The sequence below is a fragment of the Heterodontus francisci genome, chromosome 3 (assembly GCF_036365525.1).
Source record: "Heterodontus francisci isolate sHetFra1 chromosome 3, sHetFra1.hap1, whole genome shotgun sequence".
In the NCBI taxonomy this organism is placed as follows: domain Eukaryota; kingdom Metazoa; phylum Chordata; class Chondrichthyes; order Heterodontiformes; family Heterodontidae; genus Heterodontus; species Heterodontus francisci.
Genome location: NC_090373.1, coordinates 171,182,270 through 171,204,784, shown reverse-complemented (window position 1 = coordinate 171,204,784; position 22,515 = coordinate 171,182,270). Strand labels below are relative to the sequence as shown.

The 22,515-nt window shown below is 42.5% G+C and overlaps 1 protein-coding gene across 2 annotated transcripts in view; it reads left to right on the top strand.

Annotated features, from left to right (window-relative positions):
* mertka (c-mer proto-oncogene tyrosine kinase a) overlaps positions 1-8,886 on the top strand; it is a 188,379-nt gene extending 179,493 nt beyond the window's left edge. For both annotated transcript variants that reach the window (XM_068027609.1, XM_068027606.1), the window contains exons 18-19: positions 153-289; positions 1,343-8,886. In XM_068027609.1, the coding sequence (XP_067883710.1) occupies positions 153-289; positions 1,343-1,805 (600 nt within the window). In that variant the 3' untranslated portion in view covers positions 1,806-8,886. The remainder of the gene's footprint in view (positions 1-152; positions 290-1,342) is intronic.
* Positions 8,887-22,515: the final 13,629 nt, after the last annotated feature.

Genomic DNA, 22,515 nt, shown 5'->3' with positions numbered 1-22,515 from the left:
GAAAAAAACCTGTCTATATTTTTACTATTAGTACCTTGCCAAGAATTGTTCAGTTTTTTTCTGTATTTCTAGAATTACTTGTTCATTTTTAAAATGTAGTGAATCGCTGTCTTTTGGCACTGTTTCAAATACCCCCTTTTGTATGTTTCCAGTGGGCATTTGGAGTTACAATGTGGGAGATAGTTACCCGAGGGATGACACCTTACCCAGGAGTACAGAATCATGAAATTTATGATTATCTGCAAGCGGATCACAGGTTGAAACAGCCTTCAGATTGCTTGGATGAATTGTGAGTACCTCACACAACTGTGTCCTGAATTATTTTGTTTCAAAAAGCAAATTAGCCTCCAGTAAACCCATGAGTTGTCAGAACTTTGGTTCACTAAAAGCATTTGAAGAACTTGTGACACATTCAAGAGTTATTCTACTCCTGTTGCCCTCATTGTAAAATGTAGTGCAGCCAAAGAGATGAGATTTGAATTTAACATCATTCAGAGATGATTAAATAAATTCACTAATTTGGCGCTGCCAATTAAAAGCTACTTTCAAAGGGAGCATTGGTCGAAGAATTCTCTAATCTGTGCTTCCTGCCAACATATCGACCCATTAGGTGTGTGGGATTAGTGAATTCCAGTTAACCATTGATATCTATTCTGATGACATCCAGCAATCAGTGGAAAAGTTTCTTAATACAGCAATTGGTAGCCAATTTAAGCACGGCAAGTTTCCGCTGACAGCAAATGAGATGAGTGGCCAGTTAATTTGTTTTGGTGGTTTTGGTTGAGAGGTGAATGTTAGCAGGAACATCAGTAGAACTTCCACCCTTTTTCAATAAAAAGCAACTTCAGAATCTTTCAGATCTAACTGACCACCTCTGTTGAAAGACAGCACCCCCTACAATGCATCATTCCCTCAGCACTGCTTACATTATGTTCCCAAGTTCTGGAGTGGGGCTTGAACCTACAGCCCTTCTGATGCAAAGGCATGAGTGCAAATGTTGGGCCAGGGTACAACTCCAATTGAGAAAAATGGATGAAGAGCCATGATTCACAGTGCAGGATGCCATTAAAAGGGAAAAGAAAGTGAAAACAAAGTGAAGCAAGAAATAGTGGTGAGGTGATCGACAGCTTGGGTTTTATTATACCTCTAGGTTGTAGATGGAAGAGAATGAGGAGAGGAGGAAAAATGTGTAGGACTAAGTTATATAATACAAGATTCAGATATGGCCCTCAAGCAGTTTGCACCAGTTGGACAATTTCCTCCCATGTGACTGAATAAGTACATATTGCCAAAAATGGTGTTTGGTTAAAATTCTAAGTGATTTTGTCTGTTCATTTTTCAGGTATGAGATTATGTACTCTTGTTGGCGAGCGGATCCTGCAGATAGGCCAACATTTACCAATTTAAAAGTGCTTCTCACAAAGTTTTTTGAGAGTTTGCCTGAAGTTCGAAGCAAGGGAGACGTCATTTACATCAATACAGGTATGTCTGAAGAGCAGAGGCATCTGACTGAAGACCCTGCAATCTCCAATGTGGACTTGTGTGATTCCAATGAAGCAGCATCCTGTAGTTTAGGGCCTGCAGAAACTACTGTCACTGTAGAAATTCATGGAACCATGGATATGGAAGACAGATATGTCATATCTGGGGTGTCTGAAGAGCAGTTGAACACGTTAGATGTAAAAACACCTTTACTACATGAAGTTGGCCAAAATAATGGGACAACATTGCCTACAACTGAACCCCACTCTGGGGATATTCCTTATGCTGATGATTCATCAGATGACTCTGTTATAATGCTATGAAGGAGAAAAAGCTGTTTATGAACTTTGTTGTAACAATTAGGCTTGTTACTGGACAGACCTGAAGTGCTGCCTCTAAGTGCTGCCGGATCCAAATATGTACACCTACTTTATTTTTTTAAAAAAGGAATCATCAAATGTTGATACTATGATGAATTCCAGAAGTGCGCTTTTGATCAGTTGTCAGCTCATCTGAGAAGTTTTTTTTTTAATCAGTCCAGTGTTTGGGTCTTGGTGATAAATCAGGGATCATTTTCAAGATTTGTATATTTGTACACATTCCCTTTCTGGTTCTGAGGATTTTCAGGGCATTGAAATGATTGATAGAATGCTTGACTTGTCTAACAAAATATTTTTTATACTTACTATTGGAGGCCTTGCAATATATGAATTACTTTTTCACATAACTAACAGTATTTCACATGGGTTGATTATGACCAGAATTGAATAAAGCAATGTCCATTTCACATGACCGTAGGATAGGGAAAGATGTGAAAGACCATCCATCCCATCCTGGTTCATCCACTTGGAGCAAAAAAAAACTGTTCCCATCTCCCCTCCTACAAGTTCACTGGACTGGTCATCTTCCAATATCTTTAGCATTTACACAAGACATTCCATCGATCTAAAAAGCAGAGAGCCATACAAGTTTATATCACAGAAGGAGGTCAGTCAGCTCATTTGTATCTGTACTAACTGTAAGGTAGCGCAATCCAAATCTAATCTCACTGCCCTAATACAGTACTGAGATATAAAGACCCTGGAAGGTGAGATGAGAGTGACTGCCCTTGACATCAAGGCAGCATTTTGACTGAGTGTGGCATCAAGAAGTCCTAGCAAAATTGGACTCAATGGGAATCGGGGGGAAAACTCCACTGCCTGTCATACCTAGCACAAAAGAAGATGGTTGGAGGCCAATCATCTCAGCCCCAGGACATCGCTGCAAGAGTTCCTCAGGCAGTGTATTAGACTCAACCATCTTCAACTGCCCCATCAATGGCCTTCCTACTATCATAAGATCAGAAGTGAGGATGTTCACCGATGATTGCAAAGTGTTCAGTTCCATTTGCAACTCCTCAGATAATGAAGTAGTCTGTGTCCCTATAGTCAGTCTCATGATGCAGCAGTTGCAATCTAAAATTAGTACCAACTGCTGTAACAATTTGTAATCCTGCTTGGTTGCCTGTTCATTTTCAAATGGAATGTGACTTTTATATCACTGTATATACAGTAATGTAATTTGTGCTAGGTTCATTAACAATCAAAAAATGTTATATTTATCCCTGTGTTTGAACGCGTATACATACATCTACATATCACCAAACAATATTGGGCAAAATTTCATTTGTGGTTTTCTGCTCACTGCCAATCCAGTATTAAGGACATCTTGCAGCACTGCTGTACAAAGAAAAATCTGACACTATTCAGCAGATGTTATGGGCAGCCATATAACATTTCATTGTTTTTTTTTGTATGATTATGCTTTTTGCACTAGAGAAAGATCATAAGATCAGAAGAACTAGGAGCAGGAGTAGGCCGTCCGGCCCCTCGAGCCTGCTCTGCCATTCAATAAGATCATGGCTGATCTTTTCGTGGACTCAGATCCACTTACCCGCACTCCCATCGTATCCCTTAATTCCTTTATTGTTCAAAAAGATATCTACCTTAGCTTTAAAGACGTTTACTGAAGAAGCGTCAACTACTTCACTGGGCAAGGAATTCCATAGATTAACAACCCTCTGGGTGAAGAAGTTCCTTCTTAATTCAGTCCTAAATCTGCTCCCTCTAATCTTGAGGCTATTCCCTCTTGTCCAAGCTTCACCTGCCAGTGGAAACATCCTCTCCACTTGTATCTTATCTATTCCCTTCATAATTTTATATGTTTCTATAAGATCCCCCCCTCATTCTTCTGAACTCCAATGAATATAATCCCAATCTACTCAGTCTCTCCTCATAAGCCAACCCCCTCAACTCCGGAATCAACCTAGTGAACCTCCTCTGCATCCTCTCCAGTGCCAGTATATCCTTTCTCAAGTAAGGAGACCAAAACTGCACACAGTACTCTAGGTGCGGCCTCACCAATACCCTATACAGCTGCAACATAACCTCTCTGCTTTTAAACTCAATCCCTTTAGCAATGACAAAATTCCATTTGCCTTCCTAATTATTTGCTGTACCTGCAGACCAACCTTCTGCGATTCATGCACAAGGACACCTAGGTCCCTCTGCATAGCAGCATGCTGCAACTTTTTACCATTCAAGTAATAATCCTTTTTACTGTTACTCCTACCGAAATGAATGACTCCACATTTATTAACATTGTATTCCATCTGCCAGACCTTTGCCCACTCACTCAATGTATCTATGTTTCTTTGCAAAGTTTCACAGTCATCTGCACACTTTGCTCTGCCACTCATCTTAGTGTCATCTGCAAACTTTGACACCCTACACGTGGTCCACAACTCCAAATCATCTATATAAATTGTAAATAATTGCGGTCCCAACACCGATCCCTGAGGCACACCACTAGTGACTGATTGCCACCCAGAATAGCACTCATTTATCCCCACTCTCTGCTTCCTGTTCATCAACCAATCCTCTATCCATGCTAATACTTTACCCCTAACGCCATGCATCCTTATCTTATGTAGCAGCCTCTTGTGCGGCACCTTGTCGAAGGCCTTTTGGAAATCTAGGTACACCACATCCACTGGGTCCCCATTGTCCACCTTGCTCATAATGTCATCATAGAATTCCAAAAGATTTGTCAAGCATGACCTGCCCTTCATGAACCCATGCTGCGTCTGCCCAATGGGACAATTTCTATCGAGATGCCCTGCTATCTCTTCCTTGATAATAGACTCAAGCATCTTCCCCACTACAGAGGTTAAGCTAACCGGTCTATAATTCCCCATCTTTTGTCAACCTCCCTTTTTAAACAGTGGCGTCACATCTGCTGTTTTCCAATCAGCTGGGACGACCCCAGAGTCCAGCGAATTTTGGAAAATTACCGTCAGTGCACCTGCTATTTCTCCCGCCATCTCTTTTAGTACCCTGGGATGCATTCCATCAGGGCCAGGAGACTTATCTATCCTTAGCTCCATTAGCTTGCCCAACACTATCTCTTCCGTAATAATGATTGTTTCCAGGTCCTCACCTACGTTCATCTCTTTGTCAATTACTGGCATGTTATTAATGTCCTCCACTGAGAAGACCGATACAAAATACCTGTTCAATGCCTCGGCCATTTCATCATATCCCATAACTAAATTCCCCTTCTCATCCTCTAAAGGACCAACGTTTACTTTAGCCACTCTTTCTCGTTTTATATATTTATAGAAACTTTTGCTATCTGCCTTTATATTCTGTGCTAGTTTTTTCTCATGTTCTATCTTACTTTTCTTTATAGCTCTTTTTGTAGCTTTCTGTTGACCTTTAAAGTTTTCCCAATCTTCTAGTTTCATGCTGCTTTTGGCCACTTTGTATGCCTTCTCTTTCAATTTGATAGCCTCCCTTATTTCCTTAGACACCCATGGCAGATTACCCCTTTTCTTCCAGTCCTTCCTTTTCACTGGAATATACTTTTGCTGAGCACTTTGAAAAATTGCTTTGAAAGTCCTCCACTGCTCGTCAACTGTCCCACCGTAAAATCTTTGGTTCCAGTCCACTTTAGCCAAGTCCTCCCTCATTCTATTGTAGTCCCCCTTGTTCAATCACAGGACCCTGGTATTGGATTTTATCTTCACACTCTCCATCTGTATTCTAAATTCAACCATACTGTGATCACTCCTTCCAAGAGGATCCCTAACCATGAGGTCATTAATTATTCCTGTCTCATTACACAGGACTAGATCTAGGATAGTTTGCTCCCTCGTCGGTTCCATTACATACTGTTCAAGAAAACTATCACTGATACACTCAACGAATTCCTCCTCAAGGCTACCCTGACTGAGCTGGTTCGACCAATCTACATGTAGATTAAAATCCCCCATGATAATTGCCGTACCATTTTTACAGGCATTAGTTATTTCTTTGTTTATTGCCCGCCCCAATGTGATATTATTTGGTGGCCTATAGACTACGCCTATCAATGACTTTTTCTTCTTAGAGTTTCTAATTTCCACCCAAATGGATTCAACCTCATTCTCCATAGAACCTATATCATCTCTCAGCACCGCCCTGATGTCGTCCTTGAGTATCAGAGCTACACCACCTCCCTTACCTTCCTGTCTGTCCTTCCGAATAGTCTGGTACCCCTGGATATTTAACTCCCAGTCGTGACCAACCTGTAACCATGTCTCCGTAATGGCTACCAAATCATATTTATTCGCGATGATTTGTGCCGTTAACTCATCAACCTTGTTATGAATGCTACGAGCATTCAGGTAAAGTGCCTTTATGCTAGCTTTCTTACCCTCATGATTCCCAACATCTCTAATAATAACTCCTGAGTTAACCTTCCTTTCTTCTTCTTTCATAGTCTGCCCTGAACTTAAACCCTCCTGCAAACATGTTAGCCTGCTGCTTACCTTTTTATTTATCATACTCCCTGTCGTTTTCCCTTTCCTTTTCCCAACACCTGTAAGAAATCCTTGTCCAGGAGTATTTTTTTTCTTCTTCCTTCTGTCTTTAGCTGAAGCCATTGTTCCTCCTGGGAAATGATCCCATGGGTGGTGAGCACCTTCAGTTTTTTTCCCCCAAGCGTTTGTTCTTCATTTGTGAGCCTCGATAGTGAATGTCACTGCGATTCGACCATGACTTGCATCACAACCAAACCCAATCCTCACTACACACGCAGATAAATTGTGTGCATGTGCTTTCTAGCTGGTGTCACTAGGTGACAGAAACTAGTTGATTTTCCCTTCCTTTGCCTAGGAGCCCTCCAGGGCTCAGCCGTATGTTGCTTAATCTATGTCAATAGCAGCTTAGCACCTCCATTATTCTCTTTACAAGTAGTGAATCAGTACAATATGCTATTTAAATAAAAATGGTTGGTGATAGTCGCCATGACACTCAAACATTTGTCCATACCCTCTCCTTTTTGGTAAAGGTTTTATTGCTGTCTGAGGAATGGGCACCTATGAACAGTATTACTTTTATTTTGCTGGCTGTAAAAAAGACCTGGTGGCACACTTCTTGCCTCCATTGCTATGTAGTGGCAGATTTCACCACTGGTAGTCATTGACTATCACCAAGGTGTACAGGGCTTCAATACAATGGAAACATTTGGATCACATTGAACAGAATCACAGAATTGTTACAGCACAGAAAGAGGCCGTTCAACCCATCGTGTCCGCACTGGCTCTCCAAATGAGCAATTCACCTAATGCCGTTCTTCCGCCTTCTCCCTGTAGTTAACTATCTAATTCACTTTTGAATGCCTCGATTGAACCTGCACACACTCAGGCAGTGCATTCCAGATCCTAACCACTCGCTTTGTGAAATAGCTTTTCCTCATGTCGCTTTTGCTTCTTTTGCCAATCACCTTATATCTGTGCCCACTCATTCTCGATCCTTTTACAAGTGGGAACAGTTTTTCCCTATCCACTCTGTCCTGACCCCTTGTGATTTTGAATACCTCTATCAAATATCCTCTCAGCCTCTCTTCTCCAAAGAAAACAGTTCCAACTTCTCCACTCTATCTTCGTTACTGAAGTTCCTCATCACAACAGTTCCACACTGAATCTCAATGTTTAGTTTTCAGTTATTATTCACCAGCCTTATGCTGAAACGATTAATACTCCTTATATTCAGTGACAGTTTCAAAGTACAAAAGAAACGATATGTGAAATATGACTATTATATGTAGCAAAATATTTTGATGAAGCCAAAATCATTCAAATTACCTTTTTTTTTAAATGAGCCTTGTTCAGTTGCAGGTGAAGATATGTATAGGTACAAAGCCTGCACCTGTGGGAAATGTGCATAGTGTAACATTGAGGTTATTCATGTAGATCCACTGTGAGACTCCTAAAACCCTCCTTGTCAGAATTTTGACATTTTTATGTGAAGATTTGTGCTGTGCTCATGTGCTTTGCACTGCCAAAAAGAGACTGCAAGATACTTCCTTATTTTGCATGAAGTTGATGTAGAAATCCAGTTGGTTGGCTGATATGTTAACCTTGTGCCCTCACCAGATGTATCCTTTCATCCAGCTGTCGTGTCTTGCTTTATGTAACTTAATTTATTTCTTTGACTTCTTCCTTTCTTAATCACTGCCCACAGTTGTGTTTATTTTGATGCATATACACTTTTTGGCTGGGATTATGGAACCACATATGAAAAAGAAGATTGAGTAAGCAAGTTTTATCTAAACCCAGCCACCCGAGTTGAGATTGACGAGACTTAGGCTCTTCCAGGAGATCGGTTCAAACCCTGGATTCAAAGTCAGATATCCTGTTCCTCATGTCAGTGAGAATCAGATTGGGCACGTGTGAATATCAATTATGGTTACAGAAACCTGTTTCAATCAAGACATGTACTGATTGGGTACACAGTTAATTGAAGCTGGAATGAAACCATACTTTGAGCTTGATCCAATTCTATAGCTGTAATTCAGTGCCATGTTACGTTGCACATCAAAGGTCACTGACTAGTCCTGGTCACTCTAGTGCGCAGAATAACTGGAATCCCAGCCACGAATCCAACTGGATTGCCTAATGAACTGAAAAATGAATAAAATTTCTTGATGAAGGAAAAAGGTTAATGGTGGGAGTGAGAGAGGAAAGCACGTCATAGCAAAATCAAGTTCCAAAGGAATACGTAGTTGTCTGGTATATGTGGATTGTACATTATTACGCTCATTGTGTAGTATATGTTCATACCTCAACTGGGTAATCATTGAACTTTAAAGACGTTATGTAAAAACAAAAGGCTGCTGTGAGTTGGCGCCTTTTCAAATTAGATGTAATTTTATAAAAGCAGTTTGTTAGGAGGTTTAAAGCATTCCTATTTTCAAGAAATTAACTGATGTTTTCAATTCTGCTTTTAATTTTATTTAATTCATTGATTTAATCCAATTTGTTTCACTCTAACTGAATTGCTATTAAGACTTACAATGTAAGTAGAAAATAACATTCTTTGTAAAGCCTATGTCTTTTTTACATAAAATATCTTTTCAAAAAGTGCTCAGTTGGAATTGTTTCTGTTGAAGTTAAGCATTTAGAAAAATTCATATTGAAAAAAAAAGACAGAGGCGCAAGGGGAGAGCCAACTGTGCAACAGCCCCAACAAACAAATTTCTCTGCAGCACCTGTGGAAGAGCCTGTCACTCCAGAATTGGCCTTTATAGCCACTCCAGGCGCTGCTTCACAAACCACTGACCACCTCCAGGCGCGTATCCATTGTCTCTCGAGATAAGGAGGCCCAAAAGAAAGAATATTGAAATTACTTAACAATTACAGATTTTCATCGAGTATCACGATTCTGAGATTAAAATGCGCATGGAATAGGTTAAGAGTTAATATACAGCAAGTTTCCAGTGTTAGCTGGTTCCTTTGGGAGGATTGGTAAATCAGAGGGCACTACCTTGTAGCCAGTTGCAGGTTTCCTGCTAGCCTTCAAGCATTTTAAAAAGAAATGGGTTGGAGAGGCACAATTAAAAGCATTTACATTGATAAAGTAAATTATGCAGTCACTTCAGTTACATTCTCGACTACTGTATTCAAAACTCAAGTCTTATTATTCACATTTCTAACATCAGTGGTTGGGCAACTATTGGAAAAAAATTCTGAGGGACAGGATTAATCTCCACTTGGAGAGGCAGGGAATAATCAGAGATAGTCAGCACGGCTTTGTCAGGGGGAGATAGTGTCTAACTAACTTGATTGAATTTTTCGAGGAGGTGACTAGATGTGTAGATGAGGGTAAAACAGTTGATGTAGTCTACATGGATTTCAGTAAGGCTTTTGATAAGGTCCCGCATGGGCGATTGGTTAAGAAGGTAAGAGCCCATGGGATCCAGGGCAATTTGGCAAATTGGATCCAAAATTGGCTTGGTGGCAGGAAACAGAGGGTAATGGTCGAGGGTTGTTTTTGCGAGTGAAAGCCTGTGACCAGTGGTGTACTCCAGGGATCGATGCTGGGACTCTTGCTGTTTATAGTGTACATTAATGATTTAGACATGAATATAGGAGGTATGATAAGTTTGCAGATGACATGAAAATTGGTGGTGTTGTAAATAGTGAGGAGGAAAGCCTTAGATTACAGGACGATATAGATGGGCTGGTAAGATGGGTGGAGCTGTGGCAAATGGAATTTAATCCTGAGAAGTGTGAGGTGATGCATTTTGGGAGGACCAACAAGGCAAGGGAATATACAATGGATGGTAGGACCCCAGGAAGTACAGAAGGTCAGAAGGAACTTGGATCACTGAAGGCAGCAGCACAGGTAGATAAGGTGGTCAGGAAGGCTTATGGGATATTTGCTTATATTAGCCGAGGCATAGAATATAAGAGCAGGGAGGTTATGTTGGAGCTGTATAAAACGCTAGTTAGGCCACAGCTGGAGTACCATGTACAGTTCTGGGCACCACACTATGGGAAGGATGTGATTGCACTAGCGAGGGTGCAGAGGAGATTCACCAGGATGTTGCCTGGGCTGGAGCATTTCAGTTGTGAAGAAAGACTGAAAAGGCTAGGGTTGTTTTCCTTAGAACAGAGAAGAATGAGGGGGGACATGATTGAGGTATACAAAATTGAGGGGCATTGATAGGTTAGATAGGAAGAGACTTTTTCCCTTCACGGAGGGGTCAATAACCAGGGGGCATAGATTTAAGCTAAGGGGCAGGAGGTTTAGAGGGGATTTGAGGAAAAAATTTTTGACCCAGAGGGTGATTGGAATCTGGAATACATTGCCTGAAAGAGTGGTAGAGACAGGAACCCTCAACATTTAAGAAGTATTTAGATGAGCACTTGAAACGCCATAGCATATAAGGCTATGGGCCAAGTGCTGGAAAATGGGACTAGAATAGTTCGGTGCTTGATGGCCAGCACAGACATGATGGGTCGAAGGGCCTGTTTCTGTGCTGTATAACTCTATGACACATAGAGGGGGCACATGGGATGCTGCTCGACTCATTGAAAAGTCCTGTAAATGTCTATAGATATCAAGTATAGTGCATTTATTGTTCAAATGGTAACATTTTACATTTTTAAAAAAGTCCTCAAGGTAAAAGAAAAATGTTAGCTTCTGAGTGATTACAAATCACTTCCACTAAGGAACCTAAAACAAAATAGAAAAATATTTTACAAGCATATCAATTAAAAGAGGAAGGCTGGGGTGGGAATAGGACCATTAAGGGATAGACCAGATTTACCAGGGAGATAGAACAGGTATCCAGAGCCAGGAGGCATAGTCTAAGGATACAGGGTAAACCTTTCAGGACTGAGATGAGGAGAAATGTCTTCACCCAGAGAGTGGTGAGCCTGTGGAATTCGCTACCACAGAAAGCAGTTGAGGCCAAAACATTGAATGTTTTCAAGAAGGAGTTAGATATAGCTCTTGGGTCTAAAGGGATCAAAGGGTATGGGGCGAAAGCCAGAACAGGTTACTGAGTTGGATGATCAGCCATGATCATAATGAATGGCGGAGCAGGCTCGAAGGGCCAAATGGCCTACTCCTGCTCCTATTTTCTATGTTTCTATGTAGGTAGACATGACATTGTTTGACGAGCTGAGTACTGAGATGAGTGCATTTAAAATTTTTTTAAAATGTATTGAATAGACTAAACAAACTCAGAATAAAGCCTCTGGTCCAGATGGATTGCATCCATGCATTTTAAAAGAATCTAGGAAGAAATAACGGAGGCATTACTATGCATATTGAAGAATTGTTAGAAAAAGGTGCAGCGCCAGAGGACTGGCGGGTAGTTGATGTAATACCTTTAAAGAGGCATAGAACATGTCCCGGGAATTATAGACCAGTCAACTTAATATCAGTGGTCAGAAAATTAGTGGAATCCCTATTAAAGGAGTGAATAGAAGAAGACCTAGAAAAAAAAAATGAATCGTCAGCATGGATTTCAAAAGGAAAAACCTTGCTTGACCAACCTTATTGAATTTTTTGAGGAGGTAACAGAGTAGACAATAGTAATGTAGTTGATGTAATTTATCCGGATTTTCAAAAGGCCTTCGATAAGCTGCCCCATAAATAGACTAATGAATAAGATCAGAGAATGTGGAGTCAGGGGGCGAGTGGCAGAATGGATCGCGAGTTGACTTCAAGACAGAAAGCAGAGAGTGGGAGTAGAAGCTAGTTATTCAGAGTGGCAGAAGGAGGATAGTGGTGTTCCACAAGGATCAGTGCTGGGACCACTGCTGTTCACTATTTACATTAACGATTTGGACTTTGGAAGCAAAAACACAATCTCTATATTTGCAGACGACACCAAATTCCGTGGTGGTCGTGGGGGGTGGGGGGACCATCAATACCAAGGAGAACTGCAACAAATTACAGGAGGACAGGGATAAACTTGCAGAAGGAGCATGTAATTGGCACAGATAAGCGTGAGGTAGTACATTTCGGTAGGAAGAATAGGGAGGTCACATTACTTGGAAGGTGTGAGTCTAGGTGAGGTGGAGGAACAAAGGGATCTTAAGAGTACAGGTACACTTAAACACTAAAGGTTGCACCACAAGTTAGCAAAGCCATTAAAAAAGCAACCAAGCCCTATGCTTATTTCTAGAGGGATAAAATTGAAAAGTAGTAAAGTTATGCTAACCCTGTATCGAGCCTTGGTTTCACCACACCTAGAGTACTACGTGCAGTTCTGGTCACTATATTATAATAACAATACAGAGGTACTGGAGAGGGTGCAGAGAAGATTTACAAGGAGGATACCAGAAATGCATAGATTTACTTATCACGAAAGGAGGAACAGGCTGGGTCTTTTTCCTCTTGAACAAAAAAAAGGCTGAGGTGGTGACCTAATAGAGGTCTTAAAAATTATGAAAGGTATTGATAGATTGGATATAGAGAGAATGTTTCCACCGGTGGGGAAGAACATAACTAGAGACCATCAATATAAGATAGTCACCAAGAAATCCAATAGGGAATTCGGAAGAAATTTCTTTACCTAAAGAATGGTAAGAATGTGAAACTTGCTACTACAGCGAGTGGTTGAAGCGAACAGTGCAGATGCATTTAAGGGGAAGCTATACCAGCCTATGAGGAAGAAGAGAATAGAAGGTTACGATGATCGATTTAGATGAGGGAGGAGGCTCGATTGCAGCATAAATGGCGGCGTGGACTGATTTGGCCAAATAGCCTGTTTCTGTGCCATATAGCTATCCTATGCAATGCTACGTAACAATAGAAGTGAAAATCTCCACTTATTAACTCAAAGATCACAGCTATACTTATTTAAGACTGCTTTCTTTAAAAAAAACATTATTATTCATTTACCCTAACTAGTCATCTCCATATCAATTTATATCTTATTTAAAAACATTGTATTGCATGAACTTCCTGTCTGCAAAAATTGACGTTCTTTCGTCATGTTTTTGTTGCACTTTAGACGTAAACCTATTCCTATTATATGGCCTGGATTTTGTGCAGGAGGTGCGGTTCCCGTTGCAAGGCCAAAAAGGCAGGGGGAACCCCGCCTAGGCCTTTTCACGCCCCGTCTGGCGCGATCCTCCATTGTTCCAGAGGCGAAGTTACCCACACTGGGATCTCTCCCTCTCCAAGAGCTGCCAGCCAATCACAGAGCCGGCAACTCAGCAATATTAGAAGTGCCACCAGGAGCGGTGGCCACTGCAATTACTGTAGAGGCCCTGGAACCAGGCCCAGCGCTGGAACATGGACCGCAGGTAAGTGAGGCAGGGTTGCTGGGGCCAGGCTGGAGGGCCCCAGTGAGGGGATGGGGCGGGGGGGGTAGTTGTAAACTGCAAGGGGAAGGGGGTCCTGGGAGGTGCATTCTTTTCTGGCTGGGGCCCTCCGTGAGTCTAAGATTGCCCACAGAGGAGGAATCCCGCCCCCAAGTCCGCAGGGAGGGCACCTTATTTTACAAGGCATCCTCCCTGTATGGCAGACGCCCCCTCCCACCGCTGGAGAAATTCCGGCAGCGGGGACAGGAGGGGGGCGCGGGAAGGCCAATTGGCCTCTGGGAAGGGGGGCGGGGTGAAAGGCCATCGGCGGCCTATCCCGTCCCTGGGGAAAATCGCTTGGGCGATGGGGTGGCGATGGCCCCTCTGTACCCTGCTACCACCTGTTGCAATTCTGTGGGCCACCTCACCTCGGTGGGGGGGGGGGGGGAACCATAAAATCCAGCCCTATATTTCAATGCCCATGTTTATAAAGGTGTTGTTTATGTAAACTTGTCACTCTAATTATACAATCTAACCCATAGCATTCCCACAAATCACTCTAAAAGCTTTCTGAAATTTTTGATATCTATTTCTTTCTCCAAAATGTACAAATTGAGGCTTTTAACAAAAACGTTCCTTTTTATTTACATATGCTACAATAACATTATCCAATGAATTGCTTTTTGTTCTTTATAATGTCTTCATTAAAGATTTTATTTCAATGCCTCAGCATCTCCAAAAAGCTGAGGGCTTGTTGGCATCCTTCCATCTACAAAAGATGATGGACTTGCAGCAAACAATCCATTTAGGTGTGCTGTGGATAAAGGGGAACTGGTGGATGCACTCTACTTAGATTTCCAGAAGGCGTTTGATAAGGTGCCACATTAAAGGTTATTGCAGAAAATAAAAGCTCATGGTGTAGGGGGTAACATATTGGCATGGATAGAAGATTGATTAGCTAACAGGAAACAGACAGTAGGCATAAATGGGTCATTTTCTGGTTGGCAAGATGTAACAAGTGGTGTGCCACAGGGATCCGGGGCCTCAACTATTAACAATTTATGTTGTCATGGTCCTGTAGTTTTTTTTCCGGGAATATGCAGTTTGCCTTTAAGGCTTGCAAAGGATCAGTATTGCTTTAAGAACCAGCAAGCCTCAGGAATTATAGGAAGGTGCATTTTCGTTCCCCTAGAAACAGCCATTTGGAGACTGCAATTCAAAGGGTGCATTCTCATTACCATAGATACAGCCATTGGGAGTGAGTATTAAGCAATACATTTGTTATAATTCAATTTTGAACTGGCTTTTTTAGTTGAAGACAGTTTATTCTAACAGAACACACAGACAGAGGACACACGGACTCAGACAGCTGTGGTGTATAGCACCTGAGAAAAGCTCTCAGCCATTTAAATTGAAGGAATAGAATTTTAGTCTGTTTAATTATTATCTCTCAAAATTCTAAGAAAGTCAAGCCAAAACAGAGATCTCTGGTAATTTAAATTGAAGAAAGGGAAGTTAGACTGTGATAATCTTTTATCCCTCAAAAACTCTAAAGTCAGCTTGATTCCATTGAAAGTGTTTGCAAGTCGTTAATTGATGAAATTCGCTGGAGAAGGAAAGCAGCACCTACTGCTGAAGTTAGACTACGGACTGTTCAACTGCAAAAGAACTTTTTCCCCCACATCGGACGACTGTGAGGACTTCAAGCAAATTCTGTGAGGACTTCAAACAACATTGGATTGTAAATTTGCAAGGACTCAAATGTTTTCTATTTTAAATGTTGTTTATATCTTCATAGTGTTTAAGAATTTACTTCTTCCAGTGAAAGAATTAATTTGTTGATTTAAAGACACCTGGTTTGGTTAGCCTCATTCGGGGGTTAATAGATGGAACAATTTGGCTGGGTCTTTCTTTAATTTGGAAAGTTTTAAATGATATGTTAGGCGATCTGTGGAGCAATGGGATTGAATTAACAGTGCGTTTCTCCCACCACAATCAGAGTCGTATATTTTGATTGGGGACTTTGACTGGAGCGGTCAGTCATAACAATATAAATTACTTAGATGAAGGGACCGAAGGTATGGTTTCTAAATTTGCTGATGACACAAAGATAGGTAGGAAAGTAACATGTGAAGAGGACATAAGGAGGCTACAAAGGGATAGAGATAGGTTAAATGAGTAAGCAAAGACCTGGCAAATGGAATATAATGTGGGAAAGTGTGAAAATGTCCACCTTGGCAGGAAGAATAAAAAAGAAGCATATTATCTAAATGGTGAGAGATTGCAGAGTTCTGAGATGCAGAGGGATCTGTGTGTCCTGGTGCATGAATCGCAAAAGGTTAGTATGCACGTACAGCACGTAATTAGGAAAGCTAATAGAATGTTATCGTTTATCACGAGGGGAATTGAATACAAAAGTAGGGAGGTATGCTTCAGCTATACAGGACACTGGTGAGACCACATCTGGAGTACTGTGTACAGTACTGGTCTCCTTATTTAAGGAAGGATGTAAATGCGTTGGAGGCAGTACAGAGAAGGTTTACTAGATTAATACCTGGAATGGGTGGCCTGTCTTACAAGGAAACATTGGACAGGCTAGGCTTGTATCCTCTGGAATTTAGAAGACTAAGAGGCTACTTGGTTGAAACATATAAGATCCTGAAGGGTCTTGAGAGGGTGGATGTGGAAAGGATGTTTCCCCTTGTGGGAGAATCTCAAACTAGGGGTCACTGTTTAAAAATAAGGGGTCGTCCATTTAAGACAGAGATGAGGAGAAATTCTTTCTCTCAGAGGGCCATGAGTCTTTGGAATTCTCTTCCTCAAAAGGCAGAGGAAGCAGAGTCTTTGAATATTTTTAAGGCAAAGGTAGATAGATTCTTGATAAGCAAGGGGGTGGAAGGTTATCAGGGTTAGATGGAAATGTGGAGTAATAAGTTCAGCCATGAACTTATTGAATGGTGGAGCAGGCTCGAAAGGTCAAATGGCCTACTCCTGCTCCTAGTTCGTAAGTTCATATGTCTTCTCTTGGTGCACCTTTGCTGATGGCTGTGAAGGCCAATCCTTGAGAGGCAGGTTCTTCCACAAGTGCCACACATGAAGCTGTCATGTGACGCTGAGAGTTGTTTTTGGCTTTGGCACCTGTTGCCAAGCTACTGTTGCCACTGGTCATCATGGCAGTGCACACCAGTCCACAGGATATGTCGCCATTTCCCTCTTTCACCAGCTAGTGACTCCCAGGTGCAATAGTCAATGTTTAGTGCCTTCATGTCACGCTTGAAGCATCCTTGAAGCGGAGCTTTGGGCGCCCCACTGGTCGCCTGGCCCCAGCTTCCTCACCATCCTTGGGCATGCGACCGTCTTCCAACCTATGGAGTTGTCTGATCCACTGAAGCCACCTCTGTTTGATTAGTGCCAACACACTTGGGAGCTCTGCCTTTGCAAGGACTGCCACATTTGTGATTTTGTCCTGCCAAGATATATCCATGATGCACTGCAGACAGCGAAGATGGAAATTATTGAGCCTCTTTTCTTGGTAGCTGTACATTGCCCATGTTTCACAGCCATACAGAAAGGTTCAGAGAACATGAGCCTTCTAAACCATCAGCTTGGTCCTAATGGTCAGCTTGGTGCTATCCCATCTGCATTTCACAAGTCGGCCAAATGTAGTATCTGCTTTCCCTATATGTGTATTGAACTCTGCATCAACATAGAAAACATAGAAAATAGGAGCAGGAGTAGGCCATTCAGCCCTTCGAGCCTGCTCCGCCATTCATTATGGTCATGGCTGATCATCCAACTCAGTAGCCTGTTCCCGCTATAGAAACATAGAAAACAGATAGTCTGCCACTGTTGTCCCAAGGTAGCAGAATTTGCTAACCACTTCCAGTGGGGTGTTATTTAAAGCAATCAAGTGTGGAGATGCAACATCTTGTCCCATGACCATGATTTTCTTGTCGCTTAAAGTCAAGGAGAACAAGACAGTTCATAAGGCTTTGTAGCTGAGTTTCTGTGAGAGCGACTAGAGCAGCATTATCAGCGTAGAGGAGTTCTCTGATCAGGAAGCGATGTGTTTTTGTCTTCGCTTTTGCTTGATAGATTGTAGAGCTTGCCGTCTGACCTAGTGTGCAAGTCAATTCCTTCAATATCTGCAGGGAAGGCGAAGGTCAGGAGCATGGAGAAGATGATGTCAAATAGAGTGAGGGGCTAAGACACAACCCTGTTTCACTCCATTCTTCACTTTGAAACTGTTGGAAGTGGAGACATCAAACTGTACAGTGCAGTGCATGTTGTCACGGAAGGAGCAGATGAGACTGAGGAGCTTTGGTGGACAGACAATTTTTCTCAAAATCTTGTAGAGCTCTGCTCTGCTGATGGTGTTGGATGCCTTAGTGAGATTTACAAAAGGTTACAGGTTATACTCTGTTCCCTACACTTCTCTTGTAGCTGGCGTATGGAGAAGATCATATCCATAATAGATCTGCCATCTGCCGGCACGGAAGCCGCACTGTGCTTCCGAGTACACTCAGTCTGCAAGTATATGGAGTCTTTTAAGTATGACCCTAGCAAAGGGCTTCCCCATGACACTAAGGAGTGATATGCTCCTGTAGTTGTTGCAGTTTCTGTTGCCTTTGTTTTTGTATAGCGTGATGATTTTGGCGTCACACATCTCCTGTAGATCAGAACCTACTTTTCAGCAGAGAAGGCGAAGGTCATAAAGGTGTGGCAATTGATGGGACTTTCTGTGCTTGAGCAGTTCGACTGTGTTCTCTAGGTGGTCTATGGGCTTCTCGAGCTCCAGTGATGAGGGTTCTTCATCTAACTCATCCATGACAGGAAGTTGCAGGAGAGCGTCAAGCACAAACTGGGAGATGTCCGACTCACAGCTCACAGTAGTGTTCAGCCCAACGGGACATCTGTTTATTTTTGTTGTTGAGTACTTCACCATCTGCCAACTTCAGAGGAGCAACTTTGGTGATGGCAGGGCCAAGCGCCCTCTTGACTCCTTTGTACATAGCTCATAGATTTCCTTTGTCATATGCAGTTTGGATTTCTTGACATAAGTTGATCCAGTGTTTGTTTGTGCAGTATCTCCCTGTCTTTTGCACAGCTGTCTTGGCTACTTTCGGGTTGTGCAGTGTCTTAGCTGTTGGGTTTATGTTGTGCATCATTGCAGGCTTTGTTTTTTGCATCAATAACAGATATCATCTCAGCTGAGTAGCTCTCAAACCAGCACTTGATGCAGGTTCTGCCTTTACCAAATGATGCTTCTGCTGCTTCATAGATGATTGAGCTTAGTGACTTCCAAGTTTCATTGATGCCAGCATTGGTCGTTCCTGTTAAGGCTTTGTGGGTAGCAGTCGTTCTAGCGACAGTGCACAAGCATCTGCCGCCTGCTCTGATACAAGGCCAGTGCCTCGGCTAAGTATACTTTCAGTGACAGAGGAGATATGTGGGAATATTACTGGCAGAGGAGGCTGAACCGGAGAGATATCATGAACAGATGAGCTTTCAGGTTATTGATGATGGCTGTAACTATTTCCCTTTGATTTGAATGGAGCTTGTCCATTGCTGTAGATGATGGAAGACTGATCATGTCAGTTGTCTGTGTTCACCCTGGATGACAGTTTCTCAAATGTTGAAACCAGTCCACACTATGAAAACATGGAAGCTTATCCTCAAGACACAGAGCATACCTACAGCTTCTGATCCTGGACACAGTAATTTGTTGTGATCCACATCTATATGGCTGTGAAGTATGGGCTGAACATGGTCTTGAAGGTTGCTTGTTATAAGCTCCTGTTAGCCAAATATAATGTACCATATCTCTAAGTATAATTAGCTTCAGATCTGGTGCATCAGGCATGACTATACATATATTTTCTGACCAATTAAATCTTTGTGACCAACTTCAAGTAGCAACAAAGCAGCAACTTGACCAGAGCAGGAAGAGAACACCGCACTGCATTTACATTATAGGACAATTTTACCAACAGGACACAGTGATTATCTCTGTCCTGGGAACTATGCCAACTGTGGGGTTCGCTGTAGCTCTCCAGCTAGATGTGGATTCTCTCCCTTTATACCCTTTCTGATCACTGCTGTAGCTCTCTTGTTCGTCAGTATCCACAGGAACCTTATTACACCTGTCTCAGCAGCAGATGGCACCACTTTGCTGAGTCAGCACTCTAATCTCCTTCCAAATGGCATCAGTAAATATCAACTATTTTCACCTAATACGTCCTTTCCCTTTCTAGCTATTCAGTTTTGCGAGTGCCCAAACATTCCAGACATTGATTAGCGACTTCAAAATAGTGTGGCTTAAAACTATATCAGTTTCCTCCCAATGAAAAGTTAAACTTTCACAGAGTTACTATATGTTCAGTGACCTTATGATATACAGAAATTAAATAAAGCATTTCTGTATTACACCAGCAAGCTTCACCAAATTCTGCTGTTAACCTGTTTAACTCTTTCTATTCTGGTTTATTTCACTATATGACATCCAGTCGTGCATGAGCCACAATTTCTTCCAATTAAACATTGGGAAGACCAAAACCATTGTCTTCAGCCTGTCACAAATACTACACCCTCACTGCTGATTCCATCCTCCTCCCCAGCCACTGGCTCAGGTTGAACAGGACAATTCCCAACATTGGCATCCTTTTTGACCCTGAGCTAATCTTTTGACACCATAATCCTCTCCATCAAAAAGATTGTCTACTTCCACCTCAGTAACATCATCCGTCTCCGTCCCTGCCTCAGCCCAATACCTCCCGACACCCTCACCACCAAAGTAAACTATTCCAATGCTCCCACAGCCCAAACTCCATAAACTTCACCTCATTTAAAACTCTGCTACTCATACCCTATTACTCATATTAATTTCCACTCACACATCACCCCTGTTTGCACTGATCTACATTGGCTCCCAGTTCCCAATCACCTCAAATTTAACATTGTCATCTTCAGATTTAAATCCCTCATGGCCTCACCTGGCCCGATCAGCAATAATCTCCAGCCTCTTCTTGGCTGCTTTGACCAAGGCTTTTGGACACCCCTCTGAACATCTCCCTTTTCCCTGTATCCATTGTATCTGATTACACCTCTGAATCAGCTCAAGAAATTTTGCTACTTTAAGGGAGCTGTGAAATTGCAAGTTGTTGTTGTTGACCGCTTTCTCATCAGCCCTGTACCATGTGACCTCGAATGGCTCCCAGTCTCTGAGTACATCAAATTTAAAATTCTCATCCCTGTATTTAAAACCTTTCATAGCCCCCCCCACCCCACCCCCCCGTATTTATAACCTTCTCCAGTCCTACAATCTTCCAAGAACTTTGCATCCCTCCAATTCTCTTCTGCGTCCCCCACTTTCTTTGGCTATCTAGTCCCTAAGCTCTGGAATTCCCTTCCTAAACTTCTCCACTTCCTCTCTTCCTTCATGATCTTCATAAAAAGAACACCTCATTACTAAGCTTTTGGTTACCCCTCCAACTAGCTCTTTTTGCACTTGGCGATAGTATTTGTCTGGTTATACTTCTGTAAAGCACCGTTAGGTATTTTCATTTTTTTAAATGCTATATAAATGCAAGTTATTTTATTACAGGCTGTCCCTTCACCATATGACTTATATGTAAGGGGTCAGCTTCCATGTTTGTGCTTAGAGACAGCAGCTCTAGCTCTCTACCATCTCTGTAGACCCTTCCACTGCTTCTACGATTCTTATATATTTTAAAGGCGCTATATAAATGTAATTATTGTTATTGGGAAGTCACAGGGCTGAATTTTCCTGGCTGGGTTATGATCCTGATGTCGGCCTCAATTCCGGGTCAGGAACCTGGAAGTGGCCGTGGTGCAACGTCAGTCGCGATCTTCCCGGAGGCGGCCAATTAAGAAGCCACCTCCAGGAGCCCTGTCCAATTAAGGATGGCAGGTAGACCAGGGAAAGGGCAGACCCAATAGGAGAGTCTGCTGTGCTGTCCAGCTGGCAGCCCCAACGGGAAAGGTGGATGCTGCTGCGGCAGGCGGGAGACTGCGAGGGCACCTCAAGTTGGAGGTGCTCTCTGAAGAGTTATGAAATTATAGAAAAGGAGTGTGGCCACAGCTGTCAGGCCATCATTATGGTTGATCCCTCCAGAGGATACCCAGTGGCCGAGGCTGTGGCCCGCTGATCACCACGGCTCCAGGGGGTGGTGGGGGGGAGGGGGAATAAAGAAGGCGTCAATGTCCCTCTGGCCTGCCACCGGGAGGTTGTCTGCAGACAACGGCTGGGCTTCGGACCAGCTGGGGGCCCATGCATCATCGGGAAGATCCTGACAGAGTCACCACTTTACCCCCAGTTGGATGCTTAATTGTATCTAGTTGACTACCCAGTCAGACATTGAAAGAGCGTTTGGAGGTGGGAATGTGTCGGAGAGCCGCCCCCGTGTGAGAATCTGTAATTTTGCTCCCATTCCCGCCTCTTAACCCACCTCTGCGGGACTGGGAAAATTCAGCCCATTGAGTCGGGAATGGTCATCGTGTTTGGGAGCAGTGGAGAGAATCCATTGATCTGGGAGTACTGAGGAGGGTTGTGAGGTCTGGGAACATGAGATGGGAAACTGGGAAGAGTTAGCCAATTTGAGGGGATATTGTAGTGGACCTTGGATGTGTGAGCAATAGAAAGGAGGACTAAGTGGTGAGTAGGATATAGAGGGATCACTTGGGAAAGGGATCAAGAGTGTGGTGATACTGAGACACAAGACTTTGTGATTCAGTGTATGAAATACTGTGAGATATTTTGATATGAATCAGTATTTTCTAAATGCAACTATTTTTTATTTGAGTAACTGTAAAACTTATGTCTGCAGTCACATTGTGGAACAAAAACATTCAATGCACAAACAAGCTGCATAGCTCTCTCCTGATGC